This window comes from Condylostylus longicornis, unplaced genomic scaffold, assembly GCF_029603195.1.
Source record: "Condylostylus longicornis isolate FDR11 unplaced genomic scaffold, ASM2960319v2 ptg000031l, whole genome shotgun sequence".
NCBI classification, from domain to species: Eukaryota; Metazoa; Arthropoda; class Insecta; order Diptera; family Dolichopodidae; genus Condylostylus; species Condylostylus longicornis.
The window spans coordinates 5,983,217-5,997,358 of record NW_026578000.1 but is presented as its reverse complement, the minus strand read 5'-3'; the positions used below and the strand labels follow the sequence as shown (position 1 = coordinate 5,997,358).

General features: G+C 32.6%; 1 protein-coding gene across 1 annotated transcript; it reads left to right on the top strand.

Moving 5' to 3' along the window:
- Positions 1 to 5,973: 5,973 nt before the first annotated feature.
- LOC129608425 (streptococcal hemagglutinin-like) lies at positions 5,974 to 10,741 on the top strand. Its single transcript, XM_055519917.1, has 3 exons — positions 5,974 to 6,018; positions 6,071 to 9,584; positions 9,711 to 10,741. Exons 1-3 carry the CDS (start codon positions 5,974 to 5,976, stop codon positions 10,739 to 10,741), a joined length of 4,590 nt encoding a protein of 1,529 aa, XP_055375892.1.
- Positions 10,742 to 14,142: the final 3,401 nt, after the last annotated feature.

The window sequence follows — 14,142 nt, the reverse complement described above, 5'->3', positions numbered from 1 at the left end:
ATATTTTGTACAAATTCTTAACTAGTATACACACATAAATTTTTATTACATTGTCTAAATATTTGTTTAAATCTAAATTTGAATTGTATAAGACATTCATTTAGTCGTATAAGACATAAATATTGTAAATATGGCATTAAAAAATCAATAAAAAATGCAATATAAGTAAGCACATAACAAAATACAAAATATAACAATATAAATCTTACGATTTGAAAAATTCAGACACAGCACAATTTTTATTTATTTAAACATTTTGTGTTAAATAACTTAACTCTAGTTACTTTCTAACAAAATAATATATATTCCTAAAATACCTAATGTATATGGCAATTTCTACATGTTATTTACATAATATGTAAATATGTATATTTCGGAAATGTTATATTGAATAGAATTTATAAAAATAAAACTAAATACGATTATATAAAAGGGGTAGGCATTTATAAGTGTTTATAACTTACCACCTTACTTACCTTTATATTATGTACTCGTATTCAATTTTATTTGCAAAGTACCTAGTATATTTGCAAGTATTATAATATTATTATGTATTTATGTACTATGTATGTATTATATGATGTATTAAGTTATTGTAAGCACACTTAGGGAAAATGTTTTTCTTTAAAAATTTTTTATACATGTATGTATTTGTGTAGAAACTGACAAACATAAAATTTTATCAAATATAAAAGGTGATTTTTTAGGCGTTTGATTTTTAGAATCATAGAAAAACAGAAACTTTCTATATTGTATGTAATTTTCATTTAAATTTATAAATTAATCGTTGTCATTCACTTTGTTAAATTATATTTTTTTGTTCATAATGACATATTAGGTGATTTTTTTGAAGTGTTCAGTTTTTCAAATGTCTTAATATTCCATACCCTTCAGCCGGAATATTTCCAATTAGATAATTATACGTTTAATATTACATTCTGAAGACTTTCAATCGGTTTCGAATAGTCGATATAAACAAAAAAATTCCAAAAAACTCTAAAACAAAAATGATCAATCAATTCATCAGTTTGGATTTCAATCTCTCTGTAGTGAAATTACTACAAATCAAATTGAATCGATTTTATGTTAGCAATGAATCGCGCCTGAAATATTTTAAATGGAAGCAGGAAAAACTAAAAATAAAAGAACTCACCCTATATTATTTTATTTGAATTGCTTTTATTTAAGATTTTAATATTTTCAAGATTTATAATGGTATTTTTAACATTTAATAGAAAAAATAAGGTACAAAAACGAAAAAGAATGAAATGGGAAACCTAAAAGAATTAAAAGTAAATTTGAAAACAAAATTGAAAGTTCTTTAATATTAGTAAGAATTAGAAGGTTCTTACTAATATTAAAGAACTTTCACTTATAAGCGATTTCGAAAATAACAATTTAACAGTAGAAAGTTTTGTTTCGTTACAAAATAAATAACACCGAGTAAATATACTAATTTTCCCGAATATTTCAAATGTATTCGAATTTTGAATTTTTTTTTTAAGGCTTGTCTTTACTTGATGAGAGAATCTAAATGACGTGGAAAATATAATTTAAAGATCTCAAATTCAATAAAAATTTTATTTCGCATTAAGTTAAGATTAAAGTTAAATTTTAAGTCTTTAATTTTAAAAATATTATTTTGTGCAATTTATATGAGAACCAAAAATTAATATAAATTTTTTTTTTGTTTCATTTTAGGTGAGTCTACATTATTGAATTAACTAACTTGTTGAAAAATAAATTAATTTGTTCAATTAATTTTTGTAAGTGATTTAAAGTAATTGAATGTGGTATTGTAGTTACGTAGTAGTGCAGACTACAAATTCTCAAAAACTAAAATTTAAAAGAAATTTAAACTCTTTTTTAAATTTTTTAGAAATTTTCTAAAATTTGATAGCTATAATATTTTTGATATATTTTAATTCGTAATAAAGTTGAACTATGCGACTTTTATTTAGTCAAAAACTGGTAAAGCTAGGTTAAAAACGACCAATTTATGAAAATGACAAAACTGCTATTAATATTTAACACATTTTTTCATATTGTTTGTAAAATTAAGCTTCTTCCGTTGTTAGGTCCTGCAAAAGACTCGTTAATTTAATTTTAAAACAGAATTTTAATACTATGTAATTTTTTTATGTATAACAAGCTATACATATAATATATATACGATACGTATATTTGTTAAATACATACTTTACATTCAACAATCAAATAAAAATAAAATTTTAATTATTTTTATTTTATTATTGTCGTCATAAATATTTTCTTTATTTTTCTTTTTAATTCTTTCTATTTATAAACTATATTTTAATGCTTTAATTTTATTTTACAAGTTCACCAATAACAGTGAATAATAATATTGTTGAAAATTGGTCAGAAATATAATAATAAATAAAATTTGTTTAAAATTTTTTTTTTTATTTACTCAACTGTTTAAATTTTAAATGCTCAATAATAATATAATCGCAGAAAATATGTACAAATAAATTTTAATAATTTTAAATATTAAATAAAAGCTGTTTTATTGTTGTAAAACAATAAAAAACGAAAGGAAAATGAACATTATTGTTTAAATTGTTTTAAGTTTTATTGATATTTTTATTAAGACAATTTTATTTAATTATAAAACAATAGTGTAATAACCTATTCTTAAATGATAAAAATAACCCCTTGTTTTGTAGGTACATAGTATCAATAGTACTTGTATGGAATTTAGTAATGTTCGATTATAATATGAAGATTGCTTTAACAGTTTTAATGTTGTATAAGAGTTCACTTGCTTGTTTTCATTATTAAAGTATAAGAGTTACTGAAGTTTCATTACAAAAGTATAAACAGATAAATTTACTGTTTCAAATACCATTTTTCATATAGAGCTTTCCCTTTCCATTTTACATTTGCATGCATGTAACATATGTATAATTACGGTACGCTATGTATGACTTATATATAGATCATTGTGTTTAAAAGGGTTAAAACTGAATAAAGAATGAATATGATAAAAATATAAAAAGGAAATCAAATAATTTTTGTGTTTTATTTCCTAAGTACATAATTGTAAAAACCAAAGTCGAAAGACAAAAAAAAATTTAAGTAAATTGCAATCAAAAATAAACTTTGCTTATTCTAATGTTTGTTTTATTCTAATGTTTCTTGTAGCCTTAGAATAACTTTAATAGTCATATACATAGAATTTCTCTACATAAGCTAAAATGAGTAGATTGTTAATCAGTTTTAATTTAAAATACAGGATAGTGGTAAATTAGAACCGTAGAAGTTGAATTAGCATCAGTATGATTCTGACTCTTTCGAAGATGTAGTTTAAAACATAAAGAGTATGTAATTTTTTTCTGTTTAATTTTGGTAATATGCAAAATTTGTGCTGTAATATACAGATTTTTATTGTAGATCTCTAAAAAATTTCAGGTGTTTTTTCTCTACACTAAATTTTATAGATTTACAAGATCCTAGATAAACGCATTTATTTTTTCTCCAGCCTTAAATTTTCGAAAGGCTTTAAGGAATTATATAAAATATCCTCTTCAATAAATTTAATAATTCTACTAAAACTTTTGAAATTTGACGTTTTATACCTATATAAATACTTGAGTTGTCAAAATTGTTTTACAAATTTTGTGATTATCCAGATATAAAAAATATGTTAATAATATTAATCTTATGTACATGTATGTATGTATATAAGATTAATATTATATACTAAACTACATAATTTTTCTTTTTTCATCTGTTTCTACAATAAAAAAATAAATTCTTTTCAATATTCCTATAGATCAAAATAATTGTTTATTTAATATGTACATTATTTTGACCTTTACATATTATATTTTTCTTTAGCAAAAATAAATACTTTATGTATCTACTACGAAGAATAATAATAAAATATTGATTTTTCGTAAGAGCAAACGCCAGATGAATTTAATTTAAAATAAAAATATACGGGTACTCATTATGATGCAAAATAAACTATTAATTAATATTTCGAAAATAGTTTTTTACTTTTTACGTCTTTTTACGCTTTAATGACAAAACCATGAGAGATAAAGTAAAATGTTATATGGGCTAACTTTTGGGTCTCATAGTAGTGCATCAAAAAAAAAAAACAAAACAAAAATAGCACAAAATTTTCTAGAAATTTAAAAGAAAATTCAAAAAAATTCTCACCTTGATGAGCTTCGCCTCGAAAACTCAAAGCTCAAATCTAAGTGGTTGTAGGACCGAAAAGAAAAAGCAATCAATGGTTACAGTATGTCGCATGGTTTCGAAGCTATAAGCATTTGCAGGAATTATCTGGTACTTTTTTTTTCAACAGACTGTAGCTCAAAAACGAGTATGTCACTAGGTTATAGCTCAAAAACCAGCATAATTTTCAAAAACAAGAACTCCACACCTTTCTGTTCTAATTTTCTAATCTTCACGTGCTTGTGATATTATACGAGTAGAAATAATAAATTAGTAATGTTTAAAAATTTTAGTAAATTTAAATGACACAAAAATAAAATTGTTATTGTTTCTAGTGATAAACGTTTTACGTTTTTGTGTAAATTAAATAGATTTTTATTTTCGTTTTGTCGAAAAATTCTAAATTTCTTTTTATTTCATTCAATTTTCTTTTTCCATTTTTGTTACTGTTTTCTTGTTTAATATAAAACTGATGTCTTTTTGCCTTTCTTTATTAAAATCTTTCTTTAAAAAATTGTTATGATGGCAATTGTAATTATGACGATTATCCTGGCTAAAATAATAATGACAACAAACACAATATAAATGAGATACACAGCACATTAAGAATCATAGAGAAAAGTACTAAGTTTGTAGTTTCTATATATTATTTCTATATGAAATAATAATTTCCTATTAAGGAAATTGTTTCTGAATGCTTTTATAATTAAAATTTTAATGAAAAAAAATCCTATTCTCAAAACTTTAAAATTCTTAAATTATGTTATAAAAAAATTTTGTTGAGAATTTATTAAAGCTACATACGAGTATATGTATGTACGTACGTACATATATTGTGCCATTCGGAAATGTCAGAAAGAATTTAAGCATTTTTATAGTTTATTTTAAGTTAAGCCTATTTAATTTTTGTCTTTAAGAGGACCTAAGTAAGGATCGAAAGCATGCTGACATTTAGTTAGAGCGAACTGGTTCGAATTGCTTGATTGTTCGAAATTTTCGATTTTGAAAATTATTTCCAAATAATATCTTAATTAGAATGTTCTAACGTTCTTAAATACAGTATTCCACTTTAGCATTGATGTTCGAAAGAAAGTAAGTGGTTTATAGATTTCGTGCATTCTCCTTTTAGTTCAGTAATTCAGAACTTATGACTAATATAAAATTTAATAACAATTTTAGTTATATATATACTAGTTGAAAATACCGATTCCTTAACTCTTCCGCATAATCTACATATAGAGTCATTCACTCACAAATTTTGTTGCTTGTAACTAATATCATATATCATTAATTTGTGAGGAATAGATATTTGTATCGTTTGAATAAGAATTTTTTTATAACTTTAAGAAACGCTTAAATATTCAATATTATATCGTTAAATTCCTGAAAATTTCTTTATTTTAGGAAAATTTGTAAAACTGTGTATAACTAAGCTAAGAACAATTGTATTATGTGGCATTTTAGAGTTAAAGGGTCAACAATATTATATACTTACTTCCATATACGTACAAGTACATTTATTTCCATAAAAGTTTTTCGAGTCCAACAAATTATAAATACAACAAAATTATTTAAATACACTGTTTTGGCGATTTAATTGTTTTTCGAATATATTGAGTTATTTTTAAAACCACTTAAAATTTTTTTCGTATAAATAATTGGAAATAATTCAAAAATGGTATCATTCGCTCGCGAATACTCAAAGACTCAATTACTAGAACTTTGATCGATACTAAAAACGTTCTTGTTTAAAACCAACAATTAAATATGAATACTTTAGTACTCTTAATTTTATCTCTAACGATTGCAGCGGTAATTTTTGTTTTTAATTAATTAATTATTATTGATTTACTAATTCTTGTAGGTCAACGCAAATCCAAGACCTTGCGGCGGACCTCCACCCCCACCCCCACCTCCACCACCGCCTCCACCTCCGCCACCACCCCCACCACCAAGTTCCGGTGGATCAAGCTCATCAGCTTTAGCTTTTGGTACTGCGTTGGGATCATCTGTTGCTATCGGTGGTGGTAGTGGTTCAAGCTCCCTTGCAGCAGCTTTAGCAGGGGCTGCTGCTGGAAGTTCAAGTAACTCAAACGGTTCAGGTAGTTCCAGTTCATCAAGCGGCGCATTAGGTGCTGCTTTAGGTGCAGCTGTTTCTGGTGGAAATGTCGGCAGTGGTTCAAATTCGCTAGCTGCAGCTTTGGCTGGAGCCACTTCCCAAAGTTCTAGTAATTCACATGGATCAGGTGGCTCAAGCTCATCAAGCAACGCTCTGGGTGCCGCTTTAGGAGCAGCTGGCTCTAGCGTAAGTAGCGGTTCAAGTTCCCTTGCAGCAGCATTAGCTGCAGCTGCTTCCCAAAGTTCAAGTCAATCTCATGGATCAGGTGGTTCGAGTTCTTCAAGTGGCGCCTTGGGAGCCGCTTTAGGAGTAGCCGGATCCAACGGAAATGGCGGCAGCAGTTCAAGTGCCCTTGCTGCAGCGTTAGCTGCAGCTGCAGCGAAAAGTTCAAGTAACTCTCACGGATCAGGTGGTTCCAGCTCATCAAGCAGTGCATTGGGTGCTGGAATAGGGGCGGCTGTTTCTAGCGGAAATGGTGGCAGCAGTTCAAGCGCTATTGCAGCAGCTTTAGCCGCAGCCGCAGCCCAAAGTTCAAGCAACTCAGGATCAGGTGGTTCTAGCTCATCAAGCAGCGCACTTGGTGCCGCTTCAGGATTAGCCGTTTCCAGCGGAAATGGTGGTAGCAGCTCAAGCTCACAAGCAGCAGCTTTAGCTGCCGCGGCTGCACAAAGTTTAAGTAACTCAGGATCAGGTGGTTCTAGCTCATCAAGCAGCGCACTTGGTGCCGCTTCAGGATCAGCCGTTTCCAGCGGAAATGGTGGTAGCAGCTCAAGCTCACAAGCAGCAGCTTTAACTGCCGCGGCTGCACAAAGTTCAAGTAACTCAGGATCAGGTGGTTCTAGCTCATCAAGCAGCGCACTTGGTGCCGCTTCAGGATCAGCAGTTTCCAGCGGAAATGGTGGTAGCAGTTCAAGTTCACAAGCAGCAGCTTTAGCTGCCGCCGCTGCTCAAAGTTCAAGTAACTCAGGATCAGGTGGTAGCAGTTCAAGTTCACAGGCAGCAGCATTAGCCGCCGCCGCTGCACAAAGTTCAAGTAACTCAGGATCAGGGGGTAGCAGTTCAAGTTCACAAGCAGCAGCATTAGCCGCGGCCGCTGCACAAAGTTCGAGTAACTCAGGATCAGGTGGTAGCACTTCAAGTTCACAAGCAGCAGCGTTAGCCGCCGCCGCTGCACAAAGTTCGAGTAACTCAGGATCGGGTGGTAGCAGTTCAAGTTCACAAGCAGCAGCTTTAGCTGCCGCCGCTGCACAAAGTTCAAGTAACTCTGGATCAGGTGGTAGCAGTTCAAGTTCACAAGCAGCAGCATTAGCCGCCGCCGCTGCACAAAGTTCAAGTAACTCAGGATCAGGGGGTAGCAGTTCAAGTTCACAAGCAGCAGCATTAGCTGCTGCCGCTGCTCAAAGTTCGAGTAACTCAGGATCAGGTGGTAGTAGTTCAAGTTCACAAGCAGCAGCATTAGCCGCCGCCGCTGCACAAAGTTCGAGTAACTCAGGATCAGGTGGTAGCACTTCAAGTTCACAAGCAGCAGCTTTAGCTGCCGCCGCTGCTCAAAGTTCAAGTAACTCAGGATCAGGTGGTAGCAGTTCAAGTTCACAAGCAGCAGCATTAGCCGCCGCCGCTGCACAAAGTTCGAGTAACTCAGGTTCAGGTGGTAGCACTTCAAGTTCACAAGCAGCAGCGTTAGCAGCTGCCGCTGCTCAAAGTTCAAGTAACTCAGGGTCAGGTGGTAGCACTTCAAGTTCACAAGCAGCAGCGTTAGCCGCAGCAGCTGCTCAAAATTCGAGTAACTCAGGATCAGGTGGTAGCACTTCAAGTTCACAAGCAGCAGCGTTAGCCGCCGCCGCTGCACAAAGTTCGAGTAACTCAGGATCGGGTGGTAGCAGTTCAAGTTCACAAGCAGCAGCATTAGCCGCCGCCGCTGCACAAAGTTCAAGTAACTCAGGATCAGGGGGTAGCAGTTCAAGTTCACAAGCAGCAGCTTTAGCTGCCGCCGCTGCTCAAAGTTCAAGTAACTCAGGATCAGGTGGTAGCAGTTCAAGTTCACAAGCAGCAGCATTAGCCGCCGCCGCTGCACAAAGTTCGAGTAACTCAGGTTCAGATGGTAGCACTTCAAGTTCAAAAGCAGCAGCTTTAGCTGCCGCCGCTGCTCAAAGTTCAAGTAACTCTGGATCAGGTGGTAGCAGTTCAAGTTCACAAGCAGCAGCATTAGCCGCCGCCGCTGCACAAAGTTCAAGTAACTCAGGATCAGGGGGTAGCAGTTCAAGCTCACAAGCAGCAGCGTTAGCTGCCGCCGCTGCACAAAGTTCGAGTAACTCAGGATCGGGTGGTAGCAGTTCAAGTTCACAAGCAGCAGCATTAGCTGCTGCCGCTGCTCAAAGTTCAAGTAACTCAGGATCAGGTGGTAGTAGTTCAAGTTCACAAGCAGCAGCATTAGCCGCCGCCGCCGCACAAAGTTCGAGTAACTCAGGATCAGGTGGTAGCACTTCAAGTTCACAAGCAGCAGCTTTAGCTGCCGCCGCTGCTCAAAGTTCAAGTAACTCAGGATCAGGTGGTAGCAGTTCAAGTGCACAAGCAGCAGCATTAGCCGCCGCAGCTGCACAAAGTTCAAGTAACTCAGGATCAGGGGGTAGCAGTTCAAGCTCACAAGCAGCAGCGTTAGCTGCCGCCGCTGCTCAAAGTTCGAGTGATTCAGGATCAGGTGGTAGCACTTCAAGTTCACAAGCAGCAGCGTTAGCTGCCGCCGCTGCTCAAAGTTCGAGTGATTCAGGATCAGGTGGTAGCACTTCAAGTTCACAAGCAGCAGCGTTAGCTGCCGCCGCTGCACAAAGTTCAAGTAACTCAGGATCAGGGGGTAGCACTTCAAGTTCACAAGCAGCAGCGTTAGCCGCCGCCGCTGCACAAAGTTCGAGTAACTCAGGATCAGGTGGTAGCAGTTCAAGCTCACAAGCAGCAGCTTTAGCTGCCGCCGCTGCACAAAGTTCAAGTAACTCAGGATCAGGTGGTTCCAGCTCATCAAGCAGCGCACTCGGTGCCGCTTCAGGATCAGCCGTTTCCAGCGGAAATGGTGGCAGCAGTTCAAGCTCACAAGCAGCAGCGATAGCTGCCGCCGCTGCTCAAAGTTCAAGTAACTCAGGATCAGGTGGTTCCAGCTCATCAAGCAGCGCACTCGGTGCCGCTTCAGGATCAGCCGTTTCCAGCGGAAATGGTGGTAGCAGCTCAAGCTCACAAGCAGCAGCCATAGCTGCCGCCGCTGCTCAAAGTTCAAGTAACTCAGGATCAGGTGGTTCCAGCTCCTCAAGCAGTGCACTTGGTGCCGCTTCAGGATCAGCCGTTTCTAGCGGTAGCGGTGGTAGCAGTTCAACCTCACAAGCAACAGCTTTAGCAGCAGCCACTGCTCAAAGCTCCAGTAGCTCTAGTGGTTCTATTAGCTCAAGCTCAGCTACTGCACAAGCAGCCAGTATTGTTACTAGCTCTTCAAGTTCTTTAAGCGCATCAGTCATCCAATTACTTGGTTTGAGCGGTGGAAATACAGGTCTTTTATCGAGTTTGCTTGCATATATTTTAAGCTTGGCTCCGGGCTTATTTGGTAACTTGACATGTGTATTAGCTCCTATCATCAATTCTACTCAACTAACAAGCTTAATCACATCAATAATCGGAATAGCTAACCTTAACGTCCAAGTTCTTTTGAACACTATTTTTGGTGTTAATGTAACAGGTGTGGGAGCAATTCTCGGAAATTTATTAATTATTCTTGGAAACTTATTACAACCCATAATTGGAGTAAGTGGGTGGAATGTATTACAAAATCTGCTTGGTGTAATAGGGGGATCAATCTCTGGCTCGGTTGCTATCTCTGGTAACATATTTGCTCAAATAGGACTTGTACTTCAAGCGCTCCTTGGATCTGTTGGAGGAACTCAAATTGTATTAACGAGTGGAATAGTATCATCTATTCAACAAATACTTAACGGAACCAATGGCATTCAATCATTTATCACAACTCTGTTAGCCAGTATACAATTATTGATTAGTCAAACTTCAACTAGTTTACTTAAACTTTTGCAAGACTTATTAGCCACATTAGGAGCTACCGGTGGTTTGCAGTTGCTTATCAATGGTTTATTAAATGGAATACTGGGTCTCATTTTACAATTAGTTGGTGTGGTATCCAACAAAACGATATGCTCTATATTGTCAGCTTTGTTCCAAGTTTTAGCGGCAATAGCTGGAGCATTGACTTCAATATTTACTAAATTGGGCATAATTGTCGGAGGATGCGGCTGTGGATGCACTAAAGATTTAATTATTGGTGTCCTTATAATACTGCGTCAAATAATTGGACAAGTATCAATAATTTTAACATCTTTAGTTGGATTTGGTGGTGGATTCAGTATTGTGCCACAACCCTGTTAATAATTAGACTAAAATTTTCTCCTCTTACTAAAATTTTTCCATTTTCTATTTTATATTAAACCAGTAAGAGATTAAATATGTTATTACAATTGCAACTATTGTAAAGATTGTAAAAAACTAATAAATTTTTTAATATTTTATATTAATTTTGTTTTTTTATTATAAAATACTTCGAAATACGAATTAGGTTGTATTACACATGATTTCGTATTCTCATCGAACTTTCGTTGTCGGCTTTTTTCAGTTGTGAGGAAACTTGGAATAAATTTTTAAATATTTTTAATTGTAACATGTTTTTATTAAAATTTACGTGTATGGCACATTATTAAATCACGTGTAATTGGAAACTCAATTCATATGCACACAAAACATGTAAAACAAAGCCAATAATGTATGTTATTTTATATTATTTAGCCGTTGCATTTTGTTTTTCTTGTAATTAATAATTTAGTGTCAGAAATGCGTTTCTCTATAACTTGAAACGCTACTAAACTATTTTTGAATTCACAGGGTATGCACTTGTGTGCAATGTATATTAATGACAGTGTAGTCTGGTGTAGGACAAATAAAACAAAGTTCTTTAACTTTTCACCAACGTTTCGATTTAATTTTAAATCTTCATCAGGGCTAAAATAATAATTTTATATGACAATAATGTTTTAACAATATGTTATACATTTCTTATATGTTAGAACATTAAGTTACTGAAAAAATTTTAATTTGATTTTAACATAAGTAACTCAATAGCTTTAATAAATGAATTTACTAAAATTTTTAAAATCGTGACTTATTCTTTTTTAATAAATAACACTTTTGTAGATCTCCGTTAAGTGATCTAATAAGATAATAATGATCAAATATTGAGAACCCGCTCTTTCCCGAATTACTTCGTACATATCTATCAGATGATGAAACTCGTAGCTAGCTGTTGTTTAAAAAACCAAAGAAAGTGAGAATTAAGTATATCTTAATTAAATCTATATTCTACTATAAAATAAAAATTATTTATTATAAATTATTTATTCTGGTATAAGCAAATTGATTTATAGGCGAAACGTCAGGAAAAAAAATTTTCGAATTCGAATAATTGAAGAAAATTATATTTTGAATTTAACTAGTAGGAAAAAAAATCTAAATCGTATATTTCAACATAACGATGTTATGTTATCGTAAATAACAAGATCACTTTTAAAAAAAACTATAATTATGCATCTGGGGTGTTGTTAAGTCATATCGCGAAGCCTTATTATCGTTTAAAAATTTTAAATATAATTTTTTTCAAGTTAAGGAATTCGAATTTATCGAATTTTTATTTTCAATATGAAATTGTTTAATTGATTTAAATCCTTTCATTGTTTTATAATTCAAGCAAGCTCTAGCGTGTAATTCTCAGAAATAATTGGAAAGAAAGTAATTAAATATTATTGTCTTTATTCGTATATTTTTCCCATATTGCATAGTTGAAGTTTTCCAAAACCTTTTCGACGATATGCAGTTGTATTTAATTTTTTTTCAAACTTTTCCACATTTTCTTCGGGCTGAAAAAAAGGCTCAAAAACTAAAATTATCTAAATTACCTTCATACATACCGTGGGTTCAATACATGCGTTTACAAGCTAAACTTTATAAAGTATCACATTCCAAAAAGTTTAGTAAAAGCTTTTGACATTGTACACTTTTCCAAAATGTGTTCTATACCTAGTGGATACGTAAAATAAAAGCAAATTGGGTATCGAAAAAATCGAGCACACTCTTCTTATACATGTCATATAAATGTCACCAGAAATAACCAATTATATAAACTAGCATATATTTTCAGCAATAAAGTGCTAGTTTTTAAGTTTTTTTTCCTAAAACGCAGCATAAAATTGCTATATTTTTAATGATGTGGAAACGTTTGCTGAAAATTAAAATTTGTCCAGAACTTTAAATTGAAATTTTCAAACAAACGTCAAATTATATATATTTCAAAAATTGTATTCCAAAATGTATCAAAAGCTTTAGCAGTTTTTTTTACAATGTAAAGGTATTGAAAACTCTGAGACAGTACTACAATCGTATTAATCGTACTATAATCGTATTACTTAAACTTTTTATAAAGCATTATTGAAGTCACGGATAGTAGGTCTGTCTGGTATAAAAAAGTTTTTTTAAAACTTTATAAAACTTCAAAAAACTTTTGGAAGCTTTTATATGCAAAGTGTCTGCTATAGTACTTTTCGTGAAAAAATTACATCATATATTTCTCAATGTATAGGTTTTGTAAAGTAAAGTTTAGTGTTTTAAAATATTTTAAAATTACAAAGCTTTCAAAATACATGTACTTATTGGTTATGTCGAAGGTTTTATTTTCAAAAACCTTTTTTTTTCAAAACTTTTTAGTTGAAAACGAGAAAAAATAGAGTTGACCGCGTCAACTCTGTGATACCCATACGAATTTGTTATCCTGTGTGCGAATAAATATGTCATAGTTGGCTATGTCATACTTACTTTAAGTTGCCATATTACCATATTAATTTATGCAAAACTTCAGTATCGTATTTTTAATATTTTCTTGGCCATACTATTATTGAAGTTCTACGACTGCTAACGGCTACTATGAGTCAAGATATTTCAATCATTTTTATCACACATAACCGCTCTAATAATACAGTTTTTGAAATATCGCTGGGACGGACGGACGGACAGACAAAGCTAAATCGACTCAGAATTCGATATTAGACATAAGCCTTGCAAGTATTATGTCTGTAATTTTGAAATTATGTTCCATTCTGTGTGTGAGATATTTTGAGTTTACTTTTTATGGGATGAAGATAGTTTTTATTAAGGGGGAAGATGGAAAGCTGAAATTTTATATGTGCATAGGTCTTTACTAAAAACTTGTTTTACCTCAAGTTCTATCCCCCCATAACCATAAAAATTTCATTATTTAACTATTTATTGCAATGAAACCATAAGCATTTTTCAAATTTTGCAAACGCAGAAAAGCAGTTGCTTGCTTCTCCTACCGAGGCATACTATAGTTAAACTTTGAAAAAAAAAAACAAAAAAGCCGTTCAAATTTACCGTTATCTAAAATAAGTTTTTTCCAAAGTTTTGATGTCGTTTTTCTTCTAGACCTCAGGTTATAGAAGCCTGAAATTAGCAACTTTTAGACACTAACAAATAGTTTATTTCGTTAGAAAAAAATCTTTTTCCATTTCCACCCTTTCTGAATTTATCGCCTCTTGAAATTTATAAATTTTGAATTTTTGACGCCTTATATTTCCAAAACCGTAAGCTTTTTCAAATTTCTATAAACGCAAAAAGCTAACGGTAAATTCCATGACATTAAAAAATATAATTATTTTTTTTAACTCATGCAATAAACTCTTAAAATGGAACATTATGTTTTAGTTTTC

What these genes read in the sequence shown, in the direction of transcription:
- LOC129608425 (XM_055519917.1), top strand. Translation starts at nt 5,974, where the DNA reads ATGAATACTTTAGTACTCTTAATTTTATCTCTAACGATTGCAGCG. An exon ending in TATCTCTAACGATTGCAGCG is followed by an intron (nt 6,019 to 6,070) that starts GTAATTTTTGTT and finishes TAATTCTTGTAG; the next exon opens with GTCAACGCAAATCCAAGACC. An exon ending in AGCTGCCGCCGCTGCTCAAA is followed by an intron (nt 9,585 to 9,710) that starts GTTCAAGTAACT and finishes CAGCTTTAGCAG; the next exon opens with CAGCCACTGCTCAAAGCTCC.